The sequence below is a fragment of the Mytilus galloprovincialis genome, chromosome 11, assembly GCF_965363235.1.
Source record: "Mytilus galloprovincialis chromosome 11, xbMytGall1.hap1.1, whole genome shotgun sequence".
Classification (NCBI taxonomy): Eukaryota; Metazoa; Mollusca; class Bivalvia; order Mytilida; family Mytilidae; genus Mytilus; species Mytilus galloprovincialis.
Window position 1 is genome coordinate 16,062,930 of NC_134848.1, and position 20,682 is coordinate 16,083,611.

General features: G+C 33.1%; 1 protein-coding gene across 1 annotated transcript; it reads right to left on the minus strand.

Moving 5' to 3' along the window:
• Nucleotides 1-516: 516 nt before the first annotated feature.
• On the minus strand, nucleotides 517-20,382 carry LOC143051742 (uncharacterized). The gene is made up of 9 exons (XM_076224653.1): nucleotides 20,298-20,382; nucleotides 15,035-15,112; nucleotides 13,791-13,859; nucleotides 13,059-13,115; nucleotides 8,286-8,354; nucleotides 6,326-6,394; nucleotides 5,573-5,611; nucleotides 4,658-4,696; nucleotides 517-3,352 (listed from the first exon to the last, which is right to left on the minus strand). Exons 1-9 carry the CDS (start codon nucleotides 20,368-20,370, stop codon nucleotides 1,995-1,997), a joined length of 1,851 nt encoding a protein of 616 aa, XP_076080768.1. The 5' UTR covers nucleotides 20,371-20,382; the 3' UTR covers nucleotides 517-1,994.
• Nucleotides 20,383-20,682: the final 300 nt, after the last annotated feature.

The window sequence follows — 20,682 nt, forward strand, 5'->3', positions numbered from 1 at the left end:
ATTATGCATGTCTTTTGAAGTTTTTGATTTTTCATATTTTTCTCATTTTGAATTTTCCTTCGAGTAAAGTATGTTTTGCTATTTTACTTTTTTATGTGGCTTTCCAATTAAGTTGATACGACCACTGATGTAATACAAATGTGGGTCGATGATACTGCTGGTGGAAGTTTCGTCCTTTATGTTTTGACCATTGCAGTAGTCCCTGCTTTTCTGCTTTCATGAAATAGTATTGATATATTCATGTTTTGTATTATTCAATTGTTTACCTCATGTTGAAATATTTAAAATGCTAAAGTATTTTTTCCATGTATAGACTACCTTAGTAAGAAGTTAGGCCGTGTTCACATTGACATAAACTCTGTGTTGTGTTAGTGTGACTCACACGTAAACTAAACACAATTACTTTCCCATTGATAAAACTCAATGTTAACATGTAGTTTAAGTCATGTTTTGTCTACATGCAGTCGATTAGTCAGTCTAGGCCTGGTGAAGGATAAGTGTACACAAAACTAGGTATTTAGAACATCAATTTATTATGTATATTTAAGGAAGAAACAATAAAAGAATAAAATTGATATTTTTAACAATTATTAATGAAATTCTTTACAGAAATATTTGTCTGAACTTGATATATTTATTTGTTATAAAAAAAACTTTACGTAGTTTAAACCCCTTATCAGACTTAAAACATTGCCGAACACATTATTCAGTTGAAAAGGTCTTCCCGAATCGACTGGACGTACACAGAAATATCTGCCACTGGTATTTATTCAAATAACTATTCACTCATAAATACATTTCTAAAAAAAAAAGCGAGGTAAATTGTATTGTTTGTTTAGTATCTCAGATCCATTAAAACAAACTTAGAAATAAAAACAAAATCATTGCCCCCTCCCTTTTTCTAATACTTATAGCAGAAGAATACAATTTGAAACAAACAGAAAAGATAGAAATGTATTAGTTATAGGGATCTTTAACATCTCGATCCTTTTTCTTCGTCTGTAAGCACGCTGCTGTAGCCTCCGTTTTCTAATGCGTAATCGAGACATCTTTTATTATTATCTTTAAACTACTGCAAACCATCAAAATGGCTTTCATAAAGGATTAACCACTGAACTTCAAAAAAGGGGGTATGTTTTTTTCTGAGTCAGATTTTTTTTTCGCGCGAATGTTTTTATTCGGGTTTTTTTCCGATGCTAGCAATCAAATGCTTATCAATATTTAACATTATAATGTATGTTGAAACTCTGGATTCATAATATTTTTTAATCATCAGTATGGCCAGGATAATTTTTTTTTCAATTTGGAGATCAGAATATTTTACAAGGAAAAATCCATCATCCTTTTTTGAAGTCAAATGGTCGTTCCCTAACTACTAGAAAAATGGTCTGAAAAAAATGCATTCGGTTCTACGTAATGAACATTTAAATGACATAAGGTTTACAAGTGTGAACAAATCTTGTGTACAGGTAATTAAACAAGGTGTATAGATGTGAACAAATTTAATGTCAAACCAGTGTTCATTACATTAAACTAATTGTAAACATGTTTAATGTACATGGCGTTTGGTTTGAAAACGACCTATGATAGCTATAAAACCATATGTTCAAACTGTTTTCTCATGTCCTTTTCTCTTGAGGAAAATAATGTCATTTACAGGCATACTATATCTGCTTTGCTTTATTTAGTACCGATCCGTCACTGCTTTTTGCTAGAATTCTTAAATTTATAGGTTTGATTTCTCCTTTGATATCTTCCGGTGTTATTTTTTTCCTAAAGGGGTAGGGTACAAAAGACCTAAATATTTTTTTTTACAATAATATCAAATATCCTCGGAGGTGTATATCCTTAATGCATGTCTGGGAAACAAAAGTATAAACCTAATATATATTTACGTTTCATATAATATCAAATATATTTAAAAAAAAAAGATATAGAAAAGTTATTTTCTAAGGATATTGTATTTGCTTAAACATGTTCATATGCCTAAACATTTACATTAATAAGCAACTGCTTTTGTTGTTTATTTTACTCTCGAGCTGACAGATTTTATTATCCTTCTTTATTAAATCACTAAAAACGTTTTGTACAGTTTCTACCATAAATTGCCAATATCTCTTATTGTTTTCTTCATTCTCCTGCATCTTCATGGTGGATGCATCCAACGATTTTCTCAATTCCTTCGTTTCAAGATCAATTGCTGTTTTTCGACTCGAATCAAACATATAGCTCCCAACATATTCGGCAACGAACTGTTTTAATACAGCTTCAAATGTTTGTTTCATGAAAGAATTGAGACGGTCGTTGCATTCTGTTTTTTGGTCGTTTTCTAATTTTTCTAACCGTTTCACATCTTCTGTGTGTTTTATATTCATCTCTTCAATTTGCATTTTGTTTTTCTCCTCTCGCAATAGCAATTCTTGCATTTTTTCTTCTTCCATTCTCTTTGCTTCTTGTCTGACTTTGTATAATTCTTCATTGTGATCTCTATTAATTTGTGACATCTCAAGCTGAATACTTTGTATCTTATCTTGTGTTTTCTCTTTTTCTGACTGGATAGTTGCTTTTTCTTCCATTTGTCTTTTAATTTCTTTCTGAAGCTGCTGGTTGCTTGTCTCAATTTCTGAAATTCTATCTTTATATTTTGATTCAATTTGCTCGACTTCCTTTTGTTTTTCTAATAATTTTATTTTTTCAAATTCTGCTAACTTTCTTTGCAATTCAGCTTCTGCCTCTTCATACATCGCATTGGTATAGTATTTGCCACCATTATTCTGTTTCATTTTGTCCAATATTTGAATCAAATTTGCAACTTGTTGCCTCTTATTTTCATTTGTTCCTCTGTTGTTTAAAGCAATATATCTTCCTTCAACCTTGGAAATGAAGTGTTTAAGTTGTTTGTTTGAACTATTGATAAACTCTTCTATACTTGTATTTTCCTCTTCTAAGTCATCTAATCTGGTAAAGACTATTATTGCATATGAACTCATCTGCTCTCCAAATAAATCAAATAATCTGGAGAAAGTGTCAATCTCCTCTTGTGTAAAGCGATCTAATCGAAGAACAAGTAAAAATGCGTGGGGTCCTGGTGTTGACATGTGAATGCAACGGATGATTTCTCGTGTGATTTCACCATTTGTGAGTTCGGTGTCAAATAAACCAGGAGTATCAATTACTAATAATCGGTGACCAGCACTACGATTTTCGGCTAATTGACATTGTTCCGTTATTGAAGATCCTGAGGCCTTAGACAGAAACTCTCTTTTTTCTAATATTGTATTTCCAGTTGCACTTTTTCCTGATCCGGTTCTTCCCAATAAAACTAATCTAGTATCGTTTAGCTCTCTCAATCCTACAAATAAATCGAACTTAAATTTGATATAAATGGTGACTGTAAGAAATAAAACAAGTGGCATGGTCATAGCCAAATTTAAAATGGTGGCTTGATCATTTATTTATTGTTTTATTTTGAAACGAGTTCCTCTGTTCCTTATTTTGTTTTTAATATTTTAAAGTATTTTAAAATGTATATGTGACGTCACATTGAGCGTTGCATTGACTATGGCTAACAGGGCTGTGATTTTGTAATATATTCGTTTTTATTCTATAGCTAGTCACCACTTCAGTTTAATCATGTAAATCTATTATATAGTCATTTTATAAAATTTACTGTTTGCAAAACTATGTATTATTCTTGATAATAATGATGTTTTTGTCCCAGGCGGATAACCCTGGCCTCACAACTTTTTGGAACTTTTGGTCCTCGGCGATCTCCAACTTGGTAGTTGTTATGGCTTTCAAACGTTTTACATCAGAGCATAGATTTGTGTGGACGTAGCGCGCGTCTGGTGTATAAAAATATTTTTTAACCTATTACCTTTGGATAGCTATTATTCGTTTGTTTCTCTGTCCTATATTTTCTCCCATTTATTTGTTTATTTATTGTAACCGGGTCGTGTATTTTTTTCATTTTAATGTTATAATTAACACTGTCATTAAAGCGGGAGGTTTTGCATGCCACAAAACCAGGTTCAACCCACCATTTTTCTCATAAAATGTCTTGTAACAAGTCGTGAAAATGGCCATTGTTACATTATAGTTCGTTTCTGTGTGTGTTACGTTTTGGTGTTGTGTCTCTGTTGTGTCGTAGTTCTCTTATATTTGATACGTTTCCGTCAGTTTTAGTTTGTAACCCGGATTTGTTTTTTTCTCTATCGATTTATGAATTTTGAACAGCGGTATACTATTGTTGCCTTTATTTAAATCGCAATCGAAAATACAAAATAAAAGTGTATCCAATAATTTCTGGATATATTGTTTCGATTTGGTCACTTGTCGTCACAATTTGCAAAGCAAATGCAATTATATTTGACACAGACCATTTTTAAAAGGTCATCAATCGAAAATATCGATACAAATTCGCAGCATTACACTGGTAGGGATCGTTTACTGATCAATCTTACATAATTGTTTTTCATTATTTTTAACATATTATACACTTTACACAATAAAGTATGTACATCACAAATAAACTTTTACGGACTTAAATCATTTAACGGAAATATTAGATCCAAATAATGACAGACATAAACTTCAACTGTGTAACATGGGCTTTCAAAAAATAGAAATTACATTAAGAGAAATAAATAAAACTAACCATTTATATTAGAATCTTCTTGGTTTTGGTTTTCAATAGCTGTAAAAAAAGAATGGTCTTAAAACAGGTTCCAATCCATATCAAAACAAAATAAAATGAAAAATGTATGAAAATAATTTCACTTGATGTATGTGTTCCTCACGTCATATCAAATTGCATAAAAGATTGAATGTATTGGCATTTGTATCTATAATTAAAATTATACGGGATTTAAGGTATTTAAATTTTATATTTTTTCATCAAATGAGAATTTATATTTTCTCATAAAATGTCCTGTGTCAAGTCAGGAAAAAGGCCATTGTTGCATTATTGTTTTTTTCTGTGTGTGGTACGTTTCGGTGTTGTGTCTCTGTTGTGTCGTAGTTCTCATATATTTGATACGTTTCCCTCAGTTTTAGTTTGTAACCCGGATTTTTTTTTTCTCTATCGATTTATGAATTTTGAACAGCGGTATACTACTGTTGCCTTTATTTAAATCGCAATCGAAAATACAAAATAAAAGTGTATCCAATAATTTCTGGATATATTGTTTCGATTTGGTCACTTGTCGTCACAATTTGCAAAGCAAATGCAATTATATTTGACACAGACCATTTTTAAAAGGTCATCAATCGAAAATATCGATACAAATTCTCAGCATTACACACCTTGTGGCCATTTAGATAAAATTTCAAGCGACGGAACTAATGGTAGGGATCGTTTACTGAATCAATCTTACATAATTGTTTTTTTTTTATTATTTTCAACATGTTATACACTTTACACAATAAAGTATGTACATCACAAATAAACCTTTACGGACTTAAATCATTGAACGGAAATATTAGATCCAATTAATGACAGACATAAACTTCAACTGTGTAACATGGGCTTCAAAAAATAGAAATTACATTAAAAGAAATAAATAAAACTAACCATTTATATTAGAATCATCTTGGTTTTGGTTTTCAATAGCTGTATAAAAAGAATGGTTTTAAAACAGATTCAAATCCATATCAAAACAAAATAAAATGAAAAATGTATGAAAATAATTTCACTTGATGTATGTGTTCCTCACGTCATATCAAATTGCATAAAAGATTGAATGTACTGGCATTTGTATCTATAATTAAAATTATACGGGATTTAAGGTATTTAAGATTATATTTTCATCTCGATTCAGAAAGATATAAGTCTAAATGATTGTACTTGTTTAATTTCAAGACAAAATTTCACAGACCACAAATGAACTGTGATGAATGCAATAAAACAAGTCTAAAACTTTGTATAGGTTGGGCGTAGCGTTATTTTATTTTCATCTGATCCACTGTGTAATTCCTTTTAAAACAATATTGATATGTTATTGTTAGCTGCCTGTACTGTACTTCATATCAATGTCAAAATCATACAATTAAAAAACAAACCTATTCACCACTAAACTATTTGTCTTTCACTCTGTACACAAACTACGGTATCTAATATAATTTGTTACATGCATAGTTTTAGCTACAATGTATGAATTATCTCTTCGGTAAATGCGGTAAAAGTCCTGAGCGTTTTGTTTTCATCGATTCAAGAATGGCTAGAACAGAAGTGGTCTTAACATAAACATTGATAACCGTTTGAGTACACTGTAATCATTGTATGGTCTATTTATTTAAACCGAACCGTAAATTTAAGGATCAGTACCAGAGTTTTCCATCTTTGCCACCAGAACAGGAGAATTCTCTTCTTTGGATACTTTATCGGGTGGCATTTCTATATTTTCAAAAAAAATAGTACATCATACATTTTGAAATGGGGAACCACGAACTATGTTAAAATACAAAAAACTCAAGGAACTAAGAATGTCCAAAAATATAAGAATGAGAGAAGATGCAACTTTAAATGAAGTTATGAGATAAGACAATAATTGTCGGGCGATACACGGGTGTCAGATAACGGATTATTTATAATAAAAAAAGATGTGGTATAATTACCAAAGAGACAACCTTCTGCATGAGACCACGTTAAGAACGACCGCAAAGTCAGTTATAAAAGACCCCGAAATAACACATTTATAACAATTTCAAAACAGTTGAAAAATAAAAGTTTGTTAAATTCGCGCAGAAAGTATAAATGTTCACCCCCTTCCCCCTTCCTTCATTTCACTTTTTTTAAAGTTCTGGATACTGGACCAATCCCTAAAACAAACGAAAGGGGAGTCAAAACTGGCAGCGATCTTTTTATAAGTGAGGCTTGTATAGGAAACGGGGGCAGTGATGGGGAACTTCTGGCGTGCTGCTGGAATTTAAAGAACAGCCCTCTCCATATATTGCCAAAGACCAAAAATCTGATCCATGTTATGACTTATATATTTATAAAGCAAGAAACCCACAGCCAACCTGACGGTATAGAGTATGCTGAGATAAGGGAGGTTAATTTGCTCTTATCATTGAATATGTTGATTGAATATATGCGATATTTGACACAAAAAACACATATCATATCAAAATGTGGTACACGGGACCTTCATTAGGAGCAATGAATTGAAAGGATTGCACTTTTTAGGCTAAGGGATACCGCTGCTTCATTTTTCATATCTTTAACATGTATGTATATATTGAAAGGTTATGCATATTGTTGTCAGTTATAAATCGAGATATATAGGTAAATTTGTCCAATAGTTATCAAACGTACCAGGATCATAATTTAATACGCCAGACGCGCGTTTCGTCTACATAAGACTCATCAGTGACGCTCATATCAAAACATTAATAAAGCCAAACAAGTACGAAGTTGAAGAGCATTGAGGATCCAAATTTCCAAACAGTTGTGCCAAATACTGATAAGGTAATCTATTCCTGGGATAAGGAAATCCTTAGTTTTTCGAAAATTCAAAGTTTTGTTAACAGGAAATTTATAAAAATTACTACATAATTGATATTCATGTCAACACCGAAGTACTGACTACTGGGTTGGTGATTCCCTCGGGGTAATCTATTCCTGGGATAGATATTAACCAGTAAATTGCTTAATTTATACATATGTTTTGTTAATGTCATCATTCAACTGGACGTTGCCGTTTTATACACAAAATATTATTGACAAGCGGGAAGACACATTTATTTATTTTTTACCTCTATTATCCGATAAGAAATTAAGATAATTAAACAAGAAACATGCCATCGAATAACGATTATCACCTCGAATTTGTCGACGGCAATTTTCTAAGCACTAAGACAATTATAGTGCACCGTTACGATTTAAATATGATGACAATGGTAAAGAAAAACTTTGCAGCTGAGAACAACTTTTATCCATTTCTGCCGTCGCCGTATTGGAATCGTCTTTATATCAGTTACGATTATTAGTTTAGCACCAATGAATGTCAAAATGATACAATTAAAGTAATAAACGATGCACCACTAAACTATTTGTCTTTCTATCTATACACAACACGGTATTTAATATAATAGGTTACATGAAAAGTTTAAGATATGAATTATCTCTGCTTTAAATGAAACAAAAATCTTACCGTTTGGTTTTCAATCGATTCAAGAATTTCTATAACAGAGGCGATTTACTCATAAACATTGATAAACATTTGAGCACACTATGATCATTGTATGGTCTATCTAAACCGAATTGTAAATTTAAAAATCAGTACCTGAGTTTTCTATCTTTGCCACCAAAACAGGATAATTCTCTTCTGTGGATACTATATCAGGAGACATTTCTATATTTTCAAAAAAACATACATGTAGAATCAATATAGAGATTTCAATTTTATCTTTTTTTCATCCCGAATTCTAATGAAAGTTAACTAAAAAACTTTAAATGACTAGTTATAGGAGAGAATAGATATATGTATATAAAGCAAAAGAAAGGAAAGACGTCCTGTATTCGGCAAATATGTTATATATTAACGCTTATCAGCATAAATGTCAAGAGAATTACTTTCTTGGTGTTTTACCAGTAATATTAAATTCGCAAACAAGTAAAAACTACAACTTTCTGTTTTCGATGCAAATTGCAAAGATCAAATGTGTGTTTAGTCTTTAAACACTGACGACGAAGTAACCTGAAGGTTGGTGGTCAATTTCCATGTAAATTATATATCTTTATAGAATCAGCATATATACAAAAAAAAAATTCATTTCCTTTAAATTGCTTGCTTGTTTTTGGTTCAGAGATTCGTTTACTTATTGCTTGATTTGCATTTTATTTATATTTAAAAAAAATGAAAACAACACGTTAAAAGATATCAAACATTGGAAACACTTTTACAATCTTTACACAAGTATACTGAGTAATGAGTATATGCCTGCAACAACTAAGATATATTTCGCCTGAATTTAAAGAAGTATTTATATATTCTATAGTACATCCACTTAAAGCTAGGTTCATACTGCCGATAAGATCAACTCGATTGTTCAGATTTCCACGACAAAGCGGAACCAAGTTCTTGATCGGTCCTGTTTACGACTTCTACCCGACTGCTATCCGACTGTACACGAGCTTAACCTGACCATTCACGACTCCTTAACGACTCCATCACGACTCAAACCCGACCACTAATTGAATGCATATTCGGTAATTCCGACCAATTCATCATCTCTACACGATCTTTACTCGACTAGTTAGACCAAATAAACTATACTTGATCTCAGCCTGAACTCGGCCAGACTAGATCGACTTGATCGTATAGGGTTCGTAGGGATATTCGGGCATTGGTCGGTTTAGTATTCAATTTCAGTATAAAAACATCTGGGTTTTTTTTATATTACTCGCTGCAACGGAGGCGTCATTAATTACCCTTGTCCGTCCTTCAGTACGTATACATACGTCCCAACAATAATTTGATTTTGCCTCAACCCAATTTTATTAAACGCAATACCATAAAACACAGATCAAGTACGAATTTGGGTGGTGTAACTTTTACTATTCTTGAGTAATGACTCTTTATAACGTTATATGCAAGCTGGGGCATTATCTGTGTCCAATGGACACGTTCACCGTTTATTTGGTTAGATTCAGTAGTACACAGAAGGTTTGAGTAAAAATTTACATTTAAAATATCTACATGGAAATAAAGCAGTTGGATTGTTTGGCAAAATAGTTAGGGCTCAGATAGAAAGGTTAAATGCTGTGACGGAGCTTGAAGAGAGTGTAGAAAACAAACAAAACGGGATAGCCAGTCAAGGGTGCCGAAAAATCTAGATGATGCAGTGGCTGACAAGGCGACCACTGTGTGTGTAGTATAAATAGTAATCACAAAAATACTGAACTCCCAGGATAATTTAAAACGGAAAGTCCCTAATCAAATGACAAAATCAAAAGTATGAGAGACTTGCAGGAGCTGAACAAAGAGGACCCCAATGATTATAAAAACTTCCTGAAAGTGGAGTAGGACGCTGATTTGTTATAAGAGTTTTACTGCTCTTTCCTTCAAAATGAGATTTGTCACTGGATAAGTACTGATGTTAGATAGCAATATACAAAAATATTACAATCTCTCTTTCCTTGCTTTCTTACAAATTAATTCTACTGTTTGTGTCATATATGTGCATTGGATGTAATCAGTATTTTCCATAAATCTGATACTCAGTAGTTGAATGGTTCAAAATATATATTTTTGGTGTATCCATGGTAATAACCTGCATTTTTTACTAATAATATTGCAAAAAGGGGCAAAGATGCCATACCGGTATATTTTCCAAAAATTTGACAAAAAATAGAATTGCAATCCCCTTGAGGATAACTTTTCGGAAACTGTTTACATATATCTACCATGAATTCAAATAAAAACCATTTGTTTTTCGTCTCATTTTATTTAATAAAATCGTATCAAAAAGTGTATGAAAAAAGTGTTTGTAAACATTCGACCGTTACGGTGACATATAGTTGGGTCAAGAGCCCTAATGCGCCTCGAAATGAGGAACTCAAGAGTCATCTGCAAACACAAAATCTCTGTGTAGTGATATTGGGCATGTTTCTATTTTTTACAAATGACTGAGCTTAACCATGTGTGGTGATTAGGAAAGTAGAGAAGAATAGAATAAATGTGTAAAAACTATGGAGCTATTAATGTGCTCAAAGTATATAAATTTTCGAAGAACTTATTGTGTTACAAAAGGAATTTTGTTTACCACAAGGAGCCGCATCACGAAAAGATGTTCGGGGTATGCTTATTTACGGGAAAAGTTACCTCACTTCGTATCCCGAAAATTTAACCACATATGTGAAAATGTCACAGCTTCGAAACGAGCTATCATACATATCCAAGTTTACGATATGGACTGAGGTACAGGAAAAAACGTTACCATTACCGCCTATAACTATGTAAAAACAATTAACGATATTGACCAAGTTGTTAATTTCTGTGTCATTTGATATCCTGTGGAGAGTTGCCTCATTGGTTATTATATCATATCTTCTTATTTTTATACTAAAAACATTTGTGGACATATGGAAAATACGGACAGTCAAACAAAAATAGCGCGTTAAACAGCTAAAATATAATATTGATGTTCTTAAAAACTAAATTTGAAGACTAAATTAGTCATCACCTGTATAATTATGAATTTATATGCACAAGTTCTTTCATATTTTGAAAATTCCTCTGCGGATAAAATGCAGAATCTACTTGTTGGCTTTCGTTTTTCACTATGGCTGTGTCGGTTTGACCTTTGGGTTTGATTGTTCCATTGGTATCTGTGTTCTTTCTTTTTGAAATCTTACACGTCCTTGCAAAAGTACAGACGCGTACTGTACATGGAGAAGTTGGTGTACAGCTAAAAATAAATATATTTTTGCAGAAGCTAAGTTATGAGAGTCAATCAGAGCTGCACACATGTCCAGAATCGTGTAGCAGTCATGTATGGCCGAGTAGAGATCGACGAGTGGTCGAATGTGGTCGCGTAGAGATCTGGTATTGGTCGAGTTGATCTGTGTTGAAAAAAATACAGAAGTCACAGTGATCATGAAGCAATCGGGAATTGGTCGAGTTAACCTTGACCACATATCGTACATGTTGTCGTTGATCGGGAAATGGTCGGGTATAAATCGAGCATAGATCGAAATGATCGAGTACTGATCGGTAAACTATTTGTAATCCGACCAAACTCGATCTATTCACGATCCTTTTCCGATCAATTCGATCGCAACTCGACTTATTCATGATCTCTTCTCGAGTGACTGGCTTCTCGATCCTTACTCGAATGTTTTTGACTTGTCAAAAACTATCGGGTAGAAAGTCAGATCGATGACGACCAAGGTAGACCACCCCGAATATTCTTGTCGATTGAGACTGACCAGTCTCCCGATCGCTTAATTTGTCTTAGTCGAGCATGATCGAGTTGGTCTGATTGGCAGTGTGAACCTAGCTTAATGGTAGGGACCGTTTTATGAATTTGACATCAATCTTACATAATTGTTTTTCACTATTTTTAACATGCTTTACTCTTTACGTAAAAAAGTATGACTTCTTATACGTTCAGGTATTTCACATCCAATTTTTTATGGAAATATTCTTTATAAAGCACAAAAATGTCAGTTTTCACCTCAGAAACTAACAAAACCTTTAAATAGAACCTATTAAGAAGGGATAAAGTTACGATACTGTTGTAAGGTGATTAAAGATTGCATAGTGTGGCGTAATTATTGATTCACTTATAGGGTTTTTGCAAAAAAACAGTTGTTGGCATGACACGGGTTATGTTCTTCTCATATATGTTATGATGGTATGATACTAAACCTCTAACGGGAAGGATTGTGCCTGATAATCATATGATTGAATCATAATCTTTCAATCAGTTTAATTGAAGTCTGGAGCTGGCATGTCAGTTAACAGCTAGTAGTCTGGTGTTTATTATGTATTATTGTCATTTTGTGTATTTTCTTTGGTAACATCTTCTGACATCAGACTCGGACTTCTCTTGAACAGAATTTTAATGTGCGTATTGTTATGCATTTACTTTTCTACATTGGCTAGATGTATAGCGGGAGGGTTGAGATCTCATAAATATGTTTAACCCAGCCGCATTTTTGTGTCTGTCCCTAGTCAGGAGCCTCTGGTCTTTGTAAGTCTTGTATTATTTTAATTTTAGTTTCTTGTGTACAATTTGGAAATTAGTATGGCGTTCATTATCACTGAAATAGTAGAAGGGGCCAGCTGAAGGACGCCTCTGGGTGCGGGAATTTCTCGCTACATTAAAGACCTGTTCGTGACCTTCTGCTGTTGTTTTTTCTATGGTCGGGTTGTTGTCTCTTTGACACATTCCCCATTTCCATTCTCAACTTTACAACAAAATAATGCTTTACGGACTTAAATCATTTGAAGGAAATATTGGATACAATTAATGACAGACATAAAATTCAACTGTGTAACATGGGCTTTGATAAAAGAGAAATTACATAAAGACAAATAGATAAAACGTACCATGTAGAGTAGTTTCTTCTAGGTTCTGGTTTTTAATATTTGTAAACATGGAATGGTCTTTAAATAGATTTAAATTCATATAAAAACAGAATAAGATAATAAAAAAAAGTATAAAAGTAATTTCACATGATGTATGTGTTCCTCGCGTAATATCAGATGGAATAAAAGATTAATTTTATTGGCATTTGTACATGTATCTAGAATTAAAATCATAAGGTAAACTTTCCATCTCGATTCAGAAAGTAATTAGTCTGAATCGTTGTACTTGTTTAATTTCCTGGCAAAATTTCACACACAACAAATAATGTTTATCAAATGCAGTAAAACAAGTATAAAACTGTGTATAGGTTTGTGGTAGCTTTGTTTATTTTTATCTGATCCGCTGTGTAATTCCTTTTAAAACAATTCTTGTATGTTATTGTTAACTGTTTGTACTGTACTTCATATCAATGTCAAAATCATACAATTAAAGAAAACCCCGATTCACAACTATTTGTCTTTTTATATGTACACAAGCTACGGCATCGATTATAATTGGTTACATGCATAGTTATAGATATGAATTATCTCTTCGGTAAATGAGATAAAGTTCTGACCGTTTAGTTTTCATCGATTCATGAACTGCGAGAACGGAGGTGGTATAAACATAAACATTGATAACCGTTTGAGCACACGGTAATCATTGTATGGTCTGTTTGTTTAAATTGAATAGTAAATTTAGAAAATCAGTACCTGAGTTTTCTATCTTTTGCGTTAGAACTGGAGAATTCTCTTCTGTGGATACTTTATCAGGAGTCATTTCTATATTTTCAAAAATATAGAATCAATATAGACATTTTAAAGTTTATCTGTATTCCATGCAGATTGATATTTAATCATATTCAAATGGGCATTTCAAATTGAATAAAAGCTAAATTGTAATGGCATTTGTATATATATATAAAAGAAGGACGAAATGTACCAGAGGGACAATCAAACTGATAAATCGAAGATAAACTGACAACGCCATGGCTAAAAATTAAAAAGACAAACAGACAACCAATAGTACACATGATACAACATAGAAAAATAAAGAATAAGCAACACGAACCCCACTAAAAACAAGGAGTGATCTCATGTGCTTCGGAAGGTAAGCAGATCCTGCTCAACTTTTGGCACTCGTCGTGTTGCTTTTATGATAACAAATCCAGTAAATAGTCTAATTCGGTAGGTCACATTCATGAAAGGGAAGGGTATTGTAGTTACGAAGTAAGGAGCATATCCGATATTATTTCTGAAACAGTTATTCCATAACGGTCAACCACCTCGTGATGGCGTCAAAAAAATTTACGAAGGGATGATCTCAACTTCACCATTTAGAACTCTTGGTTTAATAGCTTCCTTGTGAGCAGCAACCCTCTATCAAGAAAACCATGGTAAGAAATGCAAGCACGGGAATATCGTATTAATTGAGAGAATGTTAGAAGCTAGGAGGTACACATTGTTTATCTCGATTCAAATACAATGTATAAATAAGTTTGAATCATTGTACTTGTTTCATTTCTTGACAAAATTTATAGACCACAAATGAAGGTCTAATACTTTGCTAGGTTAGAGGTAGTGATGTTTTTTTCATCTGATCTACTGTAGAATTCCTTAAAATCAACATTAATACTAAAAGTTTGTTAAAAACTGCTTGTACTGTAGTTGCAATCAATTCCAAATCATTAAATTTAAGTAATGAATGATTTAACCCTTAACTATTTGTCTTTCTATCTGTACACAAACTACAGTATCTAATTTTATTGTTTACATCCAGAGATTTAGATATGACTGTTCTCTGCAGTAAGTGACTTAGTGTTCTGACAGTTTTGTTTTCAATCGGTTCATGAACTTCATGGATGAAAGTTGCCTAAACAGAAACATTGATTACATTATGAACGCACTTTAATTATTGTTTTGTCTCTTTGTTGAAACCAACTGTAAATTTTAAGTACCTGTATTGTCTACCTCTTGCGTTAGATCGGGTGAATAGTCTTCTGTAGATACTGTATCCAAAGACGGATCTCTATTTTCTAAATACACATAATCAATATAGAATATTGTTTGCTTATCTGTTTTACAACCCGAATTTAGATAAAAACAAATTAAGATTTAAAGACTTCACATAATTATAAGAAGATGCGGTTTGAGTGCCAATGAGACATCACAATTTGTAAAAGTAAAATTGAGAATGGAAATGGGGAATGTGTCAAAGAGACAACAACCCGACCAAATAAAAACAGCAGAGGGTCACCAACAGGTCTTCAATGTAGCGAGAAATTCCCGCACCCGGAGGCGTCCTTAAGCTGGCCCCTAAACAAATATATACTAGTCCAGTGATAATGAACGCCATACTAATTTCAAAATTGTACACAACATTTATAAGTCAAAGTACGGCCTTTTAACACGGAGCATTACCTAACACCAAACGACAAGCTATAAAGGGTTCCAAAAACTAGTAGTGCAAAAACATTCAACATACATGTATGATACAATCGATAGGAGCCTAAAATCTAACCTGTGGTAATTAAGTCTCCCAAACAAAGTTTGGAGACTTATTGTTTTTGCTCAGTTCTTATTATTTTTATTATTCTTCTTTTTCTTTTTCTTCCGCCACATTAAAAATGAACTTGTCCGCAGCGTTTCTCCAAAACCCCTGGTCAGATTAACTTAGGGTTTCGTAGAACGTTAGACTAATATGTCTAGGTGAGCCATCGATCTTTCGTTTGTGCATTGGGGTCTATTAAGGGGTATTTTGGGGGGCAGAAAGAAGGGAGGGGTTTACTATAGAACCCTATGGGATTTTATTTTCTAAAATTTTCAAATGAATATAACTTGAAAACTGTAAGTGATAGATACATGTAATCTTCAGAAATGATTAAAGGACAATAAAACAAATCACATGAAATATAGGGGGAGTCCCTGGGGGGTCATCCCCACCCCCTTCAATTTGAGAATATGCTTTTATCTTGTAAACGGTCCAGATCCCCACCCTTAAACCTCATATATTCTTGAATGGGACGATAAAACAAATCAAATGAAATTAAAGGGAAGTCCCCGGGGGTCCTCCCCACCCCGTTCAATTTGAAAATGTGCTATTATCTTGTAAACGGTCCAGATCCCCACCCCTAAACCATATATATTCTTGTAGGGGACAATAAAACAAATGAAATGAAATAAAAGGGAAGTCCCTAGAGGGTCACCCCACCCCCTCTTGTTTGAAAACTTGTAAACGGTCAACATCCCCACCCCTAAACCATATATATTCTTGTATGGGACAATAAAACTAATTAAATGAAATTAAATGGAAGTTCCTTGGGTCATCCCCACCCCGTTCAATTTGAGAATGTACTATTATCTTGTAAACGGTCAAGATCCCCACCCCTAAACCATATATATTCTTGTAGGGGACAATAAAACAAATGAAATGATATAAAAGGGAAGTCCTGAGGGGGTCACCCTACCCCCTTTTGTTTGAAAACTTGTAAACGGTCAACATCCCCACCCATAAACCATATATATTCTTGTATGGGACAACAAGGCTAATCAAATGAAATTAAAGGGAAGTTCCTGGGGGTCGCCCCCACCCTGTTCAATTTGAGAATGTGCTATTATCTTGTAAACGGTCCTGATCCCCACCCCTAAACCATATATATTCTTGTAGGGGACAATAAAACAAATGAAATGATATAAAAGAGAAGTCTCGAGGGGGTCACCCCATCCCCTCTTGTTTGAAAACTTGTTAAGGGTCAACATCCCCACCCCTTAACCATACATATTCTTGTATGGGACAATAAAACAAATCAAATGAAATGTAGGTAAAGTCCCTGGGGGTCATCACCACCCCCTCCTGTTTGAATAGTTGTAAATGGTTGAGATCCCCACTCGTAAGCCATATATATTCTTGTATGGGACAAAAAATCAAATCAAATGAACATGGGACCATATGAATGGCGAGTTATGTGAGCTTTGTTTGGGAGACTTCGTAACAGCATTACAATTACTTCTTGTTATATTTGGGATAAATGTCAAGGCAAATACTTGATTATGTATCAATATAAATCATTTATATTTGGCAAACACGTTATAACCTGCAAAAGTATATTCGAATTTATTTATCTGAAATTTAAATGTTTGCTTGGTGGTAAATTCCTGTATTGCATATTTCAACAATGTACAAGTACACTTTCAAGTCTATAAATAATTATATAAATTGCACAGATAGTACCGACATGTTTCAAAACACCAAACTCAACATATATCACTGGCGTCAACGTGATGATCGTAACTGCAATTACGATCATCCCAATATGGTGGACACAAATATAGGGATATTTTACAAGGCTGATTTCTCCACTTTAACAGCTTATTTTCAGATTTGTCTTATATCAAGAAAAATCGTTATAAGCATTGCCATTGAATGTGTTTTTCATAAATTATAGAAAAACAACCAGAAGAACGAAAATCGAGATTCAAAAAATAACGATGATGATCGTAACTTCGTCTACAGATGATCGTAACTTTGACCTGTTTTTATAAACAGATGATCGTAACTCAAAATTTACGAATGTCTTTTCCCGCTAAATAAACACCCTATTTAGCAGTCACGATTAAAAAAAATATTATTTTAAAATCAAACAAAGAATAAATGAAAACCGCTATTCTAAAAAGAAATGATATATGCAAATGTCCTCAATATTATTTTCATATGAGTCATTTAGTTAACATTCAAAATGGATTTACGTGGATATGAAGTTGATATAAATATCATTCTCATGATACAGTTTAAGAATACAGGCCAAAACTTTCACTGAATAAAGTAAAGGAGGGCACGAAGTTACATTATTTTGATGACTTTCTATCGGTTTTAAATTGTTGCCTGGTCTTGGTTTTTCTAATCAAACTATGACTATTAAAAATTGGTAGACTACAGAGGCGGACTTCGAGGGAGGGTCAAGGTGCTCGCATCACCTTTTTAAGGGGGAAATTTGGTTGATTGTATAGGGAATCAATTAAGGAATAACAGTACTGTAGTTGAAGAGTTACCACCGTCAATTGTATATTTGACTGTCGCAAATGCAGTTTAACTAGCGGTGCGTAGCGGAGACGGTAAAATGGTGATCTGCGACCGTCAAATCAAAATTGACGGTGGCAACTCTTCAACTACAGTACTTTTATCCCAATTCTAATGCATTACAAAAGGAAAAAAATACGATAAAACTTGAATAAATGTCTTAATTTGACAAATAGAAAAAAATCCGCGAAACTTCATGAACGATTTTGGCACAAAGACGTCATGGCTAAACGTGACGTCTTACAAATGAAAACTTACTAACTGGAGGTTATTACGTTACCTGTACGCTTCAAATTCGGATAAAATTACATTAAAACGGCGAATTCGAGGTAGGTGTTGTTTTATTTTCGATTATATAGTAGTAATCGAACATTTAATGATTCAATCAATTCAAAATGGCGGGTCCCTCCTTAGTTACGCCTTGTCAACTGTGGATTTGACGGCAACTTTTAGCCAATGAAAAAAATGTTACATCCACATTTCATTAGAATGAAGCATGACTGTAGCTGGCCTACTCTTAGTCAGCCCGTCCCCTATCCCTTTTTTAAAATCTCTGGCTACGCCACTGAACTACTGTTGCCTATATATACCATGGGTTGGCTATTTATGTAAAGAAGGAAAAGTTGAAATAGATGGTATACACGTTCATATTAGATTTTTCAAGTTACAAATTCTTACATTTATACGGTATATGACATGTACTATTGAAGTTGGTAGAAGAAGTTGTGTTGAGCCAAACATATCAATAACGGATTTACCATTTGATTTTTATAAGAGGGGATGAAATTTGGAAAAAGGCAGGACAGGAGATTTGAGTAAAAAAAGGCCGGATGAACATCTTGGCCAAACAAAAAGGCAGGATGACAATTTATGTAAAAAAAAATCAGGATGAAAAAAAGCAGGACCGAATAGAGTAAAAATAAAAACGCAGGATAGAGAGTTCAATATAAAAAATGCAGGACAAAATTATTCATCGTAGCCCCTCCCTCAAATAAAAATCAAATAGTAGCTCTCTTTATTGACGGTCTCATTGCTGTTGTTTTTTATTCAACAGATATGATTTCACTTCTTAATGATCTATTTTTTCAACCTCTCCCTTCAAAATCGGAAATCTGTTGATAAAAGAAACTATAAAGTCTGAATTCCCCAAAAATACCAGATCCTCGAAAGGTACTATTGTCTCTATAAAGTGTAGGGAAAAAATGGAAAAAAGATCGTCAATTTTAACAAACTGGTCATTAATATGAACTATCTAATACCTTATTTATATAAAAATATGAAATCAATATGAAGTTGTTAACCCCCAATGCATTTAAATATTGAACTAGATAAATTAGAAACACCAAATCTCGCGAAGTCATAACCGTTTGTGCACTTACAAATAGGACGTTACCCTCCCCTCAGTGATGGTTCCTCATTATCATCACAATATCAGCTCATAACTTACATTTTTTTCGCATACTAGACATGCAGCTTTATTTGTCCTTATTTATCAGAAAATGCTTCGTGGGAGCAGACAGTTACGATCATCTTTAGTACAAGTTACGATCATCGTTGATAAAAATAAATAAAAGTTACGATCATCATCGTGATTTTTTGAATCTCTGTTTTCATTCTTCTTGTTGCTTTACCAACCTGTCCGAAAAAATATTTCAATGGCAATGCTTATAAAGAGGTTACTTGACATAATACAAATCTGAAAATAAGCTGTTAAAGTGGAGGAATCAGCCTTATAAAACTTCCCTATATTTGTAACCGCCATATTGGGATGATCGTAACTGCAGTTACGATCATCACGTTGACGCCAGTGATATATGGAATAAATAAATTTTAATTAATTTTTGCCAAAAACATCAGCGGATGTTTCAAATCAACTTATCATAGATACTAGAATTTACGTTGTTTATCTGCAAAAGAAACTCATCAGTCTAGATTTAGTAAAAATAAATATCAATTAAGGTAATCTGCTACAGGTACAAATGTATAATTGTATACCTACTTTCAGTCACGTATTATCGATTGATACTTATCAACATTTTGGTTTTGCAATTTAACATTTCCGTTTACATTCTCGTTTAGTGTTTATTTGGGACATTGATTTCTATAATAATATGTGTCGCTTATACGTTTATGCAAATACATACCATTTTCCACAGGATTATCATGATCTTTTGTTGTGCTTGCCTCACAATCAGGAATATCTTGTTGTTCAGACATTCTCTTCGTAACTAATCTGCAAAAGTAGAAACTATTTGAAATAATCCAATCATGCGGATTTTTTTATTATTGAATCATATCTGTTAAGCTATTTCCTCTAAGGAAATAGTGAAATTTGTATGTATGAATCAGTCTAGAACGTCAAAGAAATAACCAGGAACTCTTTTAAACAAATACAGTTGAAACATTTTAGTGATTGTTGGCGTGTGATAGGGATATCATGTAAGAATTGTAGCCAGTAAGGCAAAACTGGATAAACTGAATGAATTGTTGGTTTTATGCTTTATTCTTCTTGTTTGTCTTGAATCATTC

Bases quoted from the DNA above. Each gene is read 5' to 3' on its own strand.
- LOC143051742 (XM_076224653.1), bottom strand. From the start codon at position 20,370: ATGTCTGAACAACAAGATATTCCTGATTGTGAGGCAAGCACAACAAAA. The intron at 13,860-15,034 runs GTACTTAAAATT...TTGAAAATATAG, and splicing joins GCAAGAGGTAGACAATACAG to AAATGACTCCTGATAAAGTA. The intron at 5,612-6,325 runs GTACTGATCCTT...CTTTTTATACAG, and splicing joins GGCAAAGATGGAAAACTCTG to CTATTGAAAACCAAAACCAA.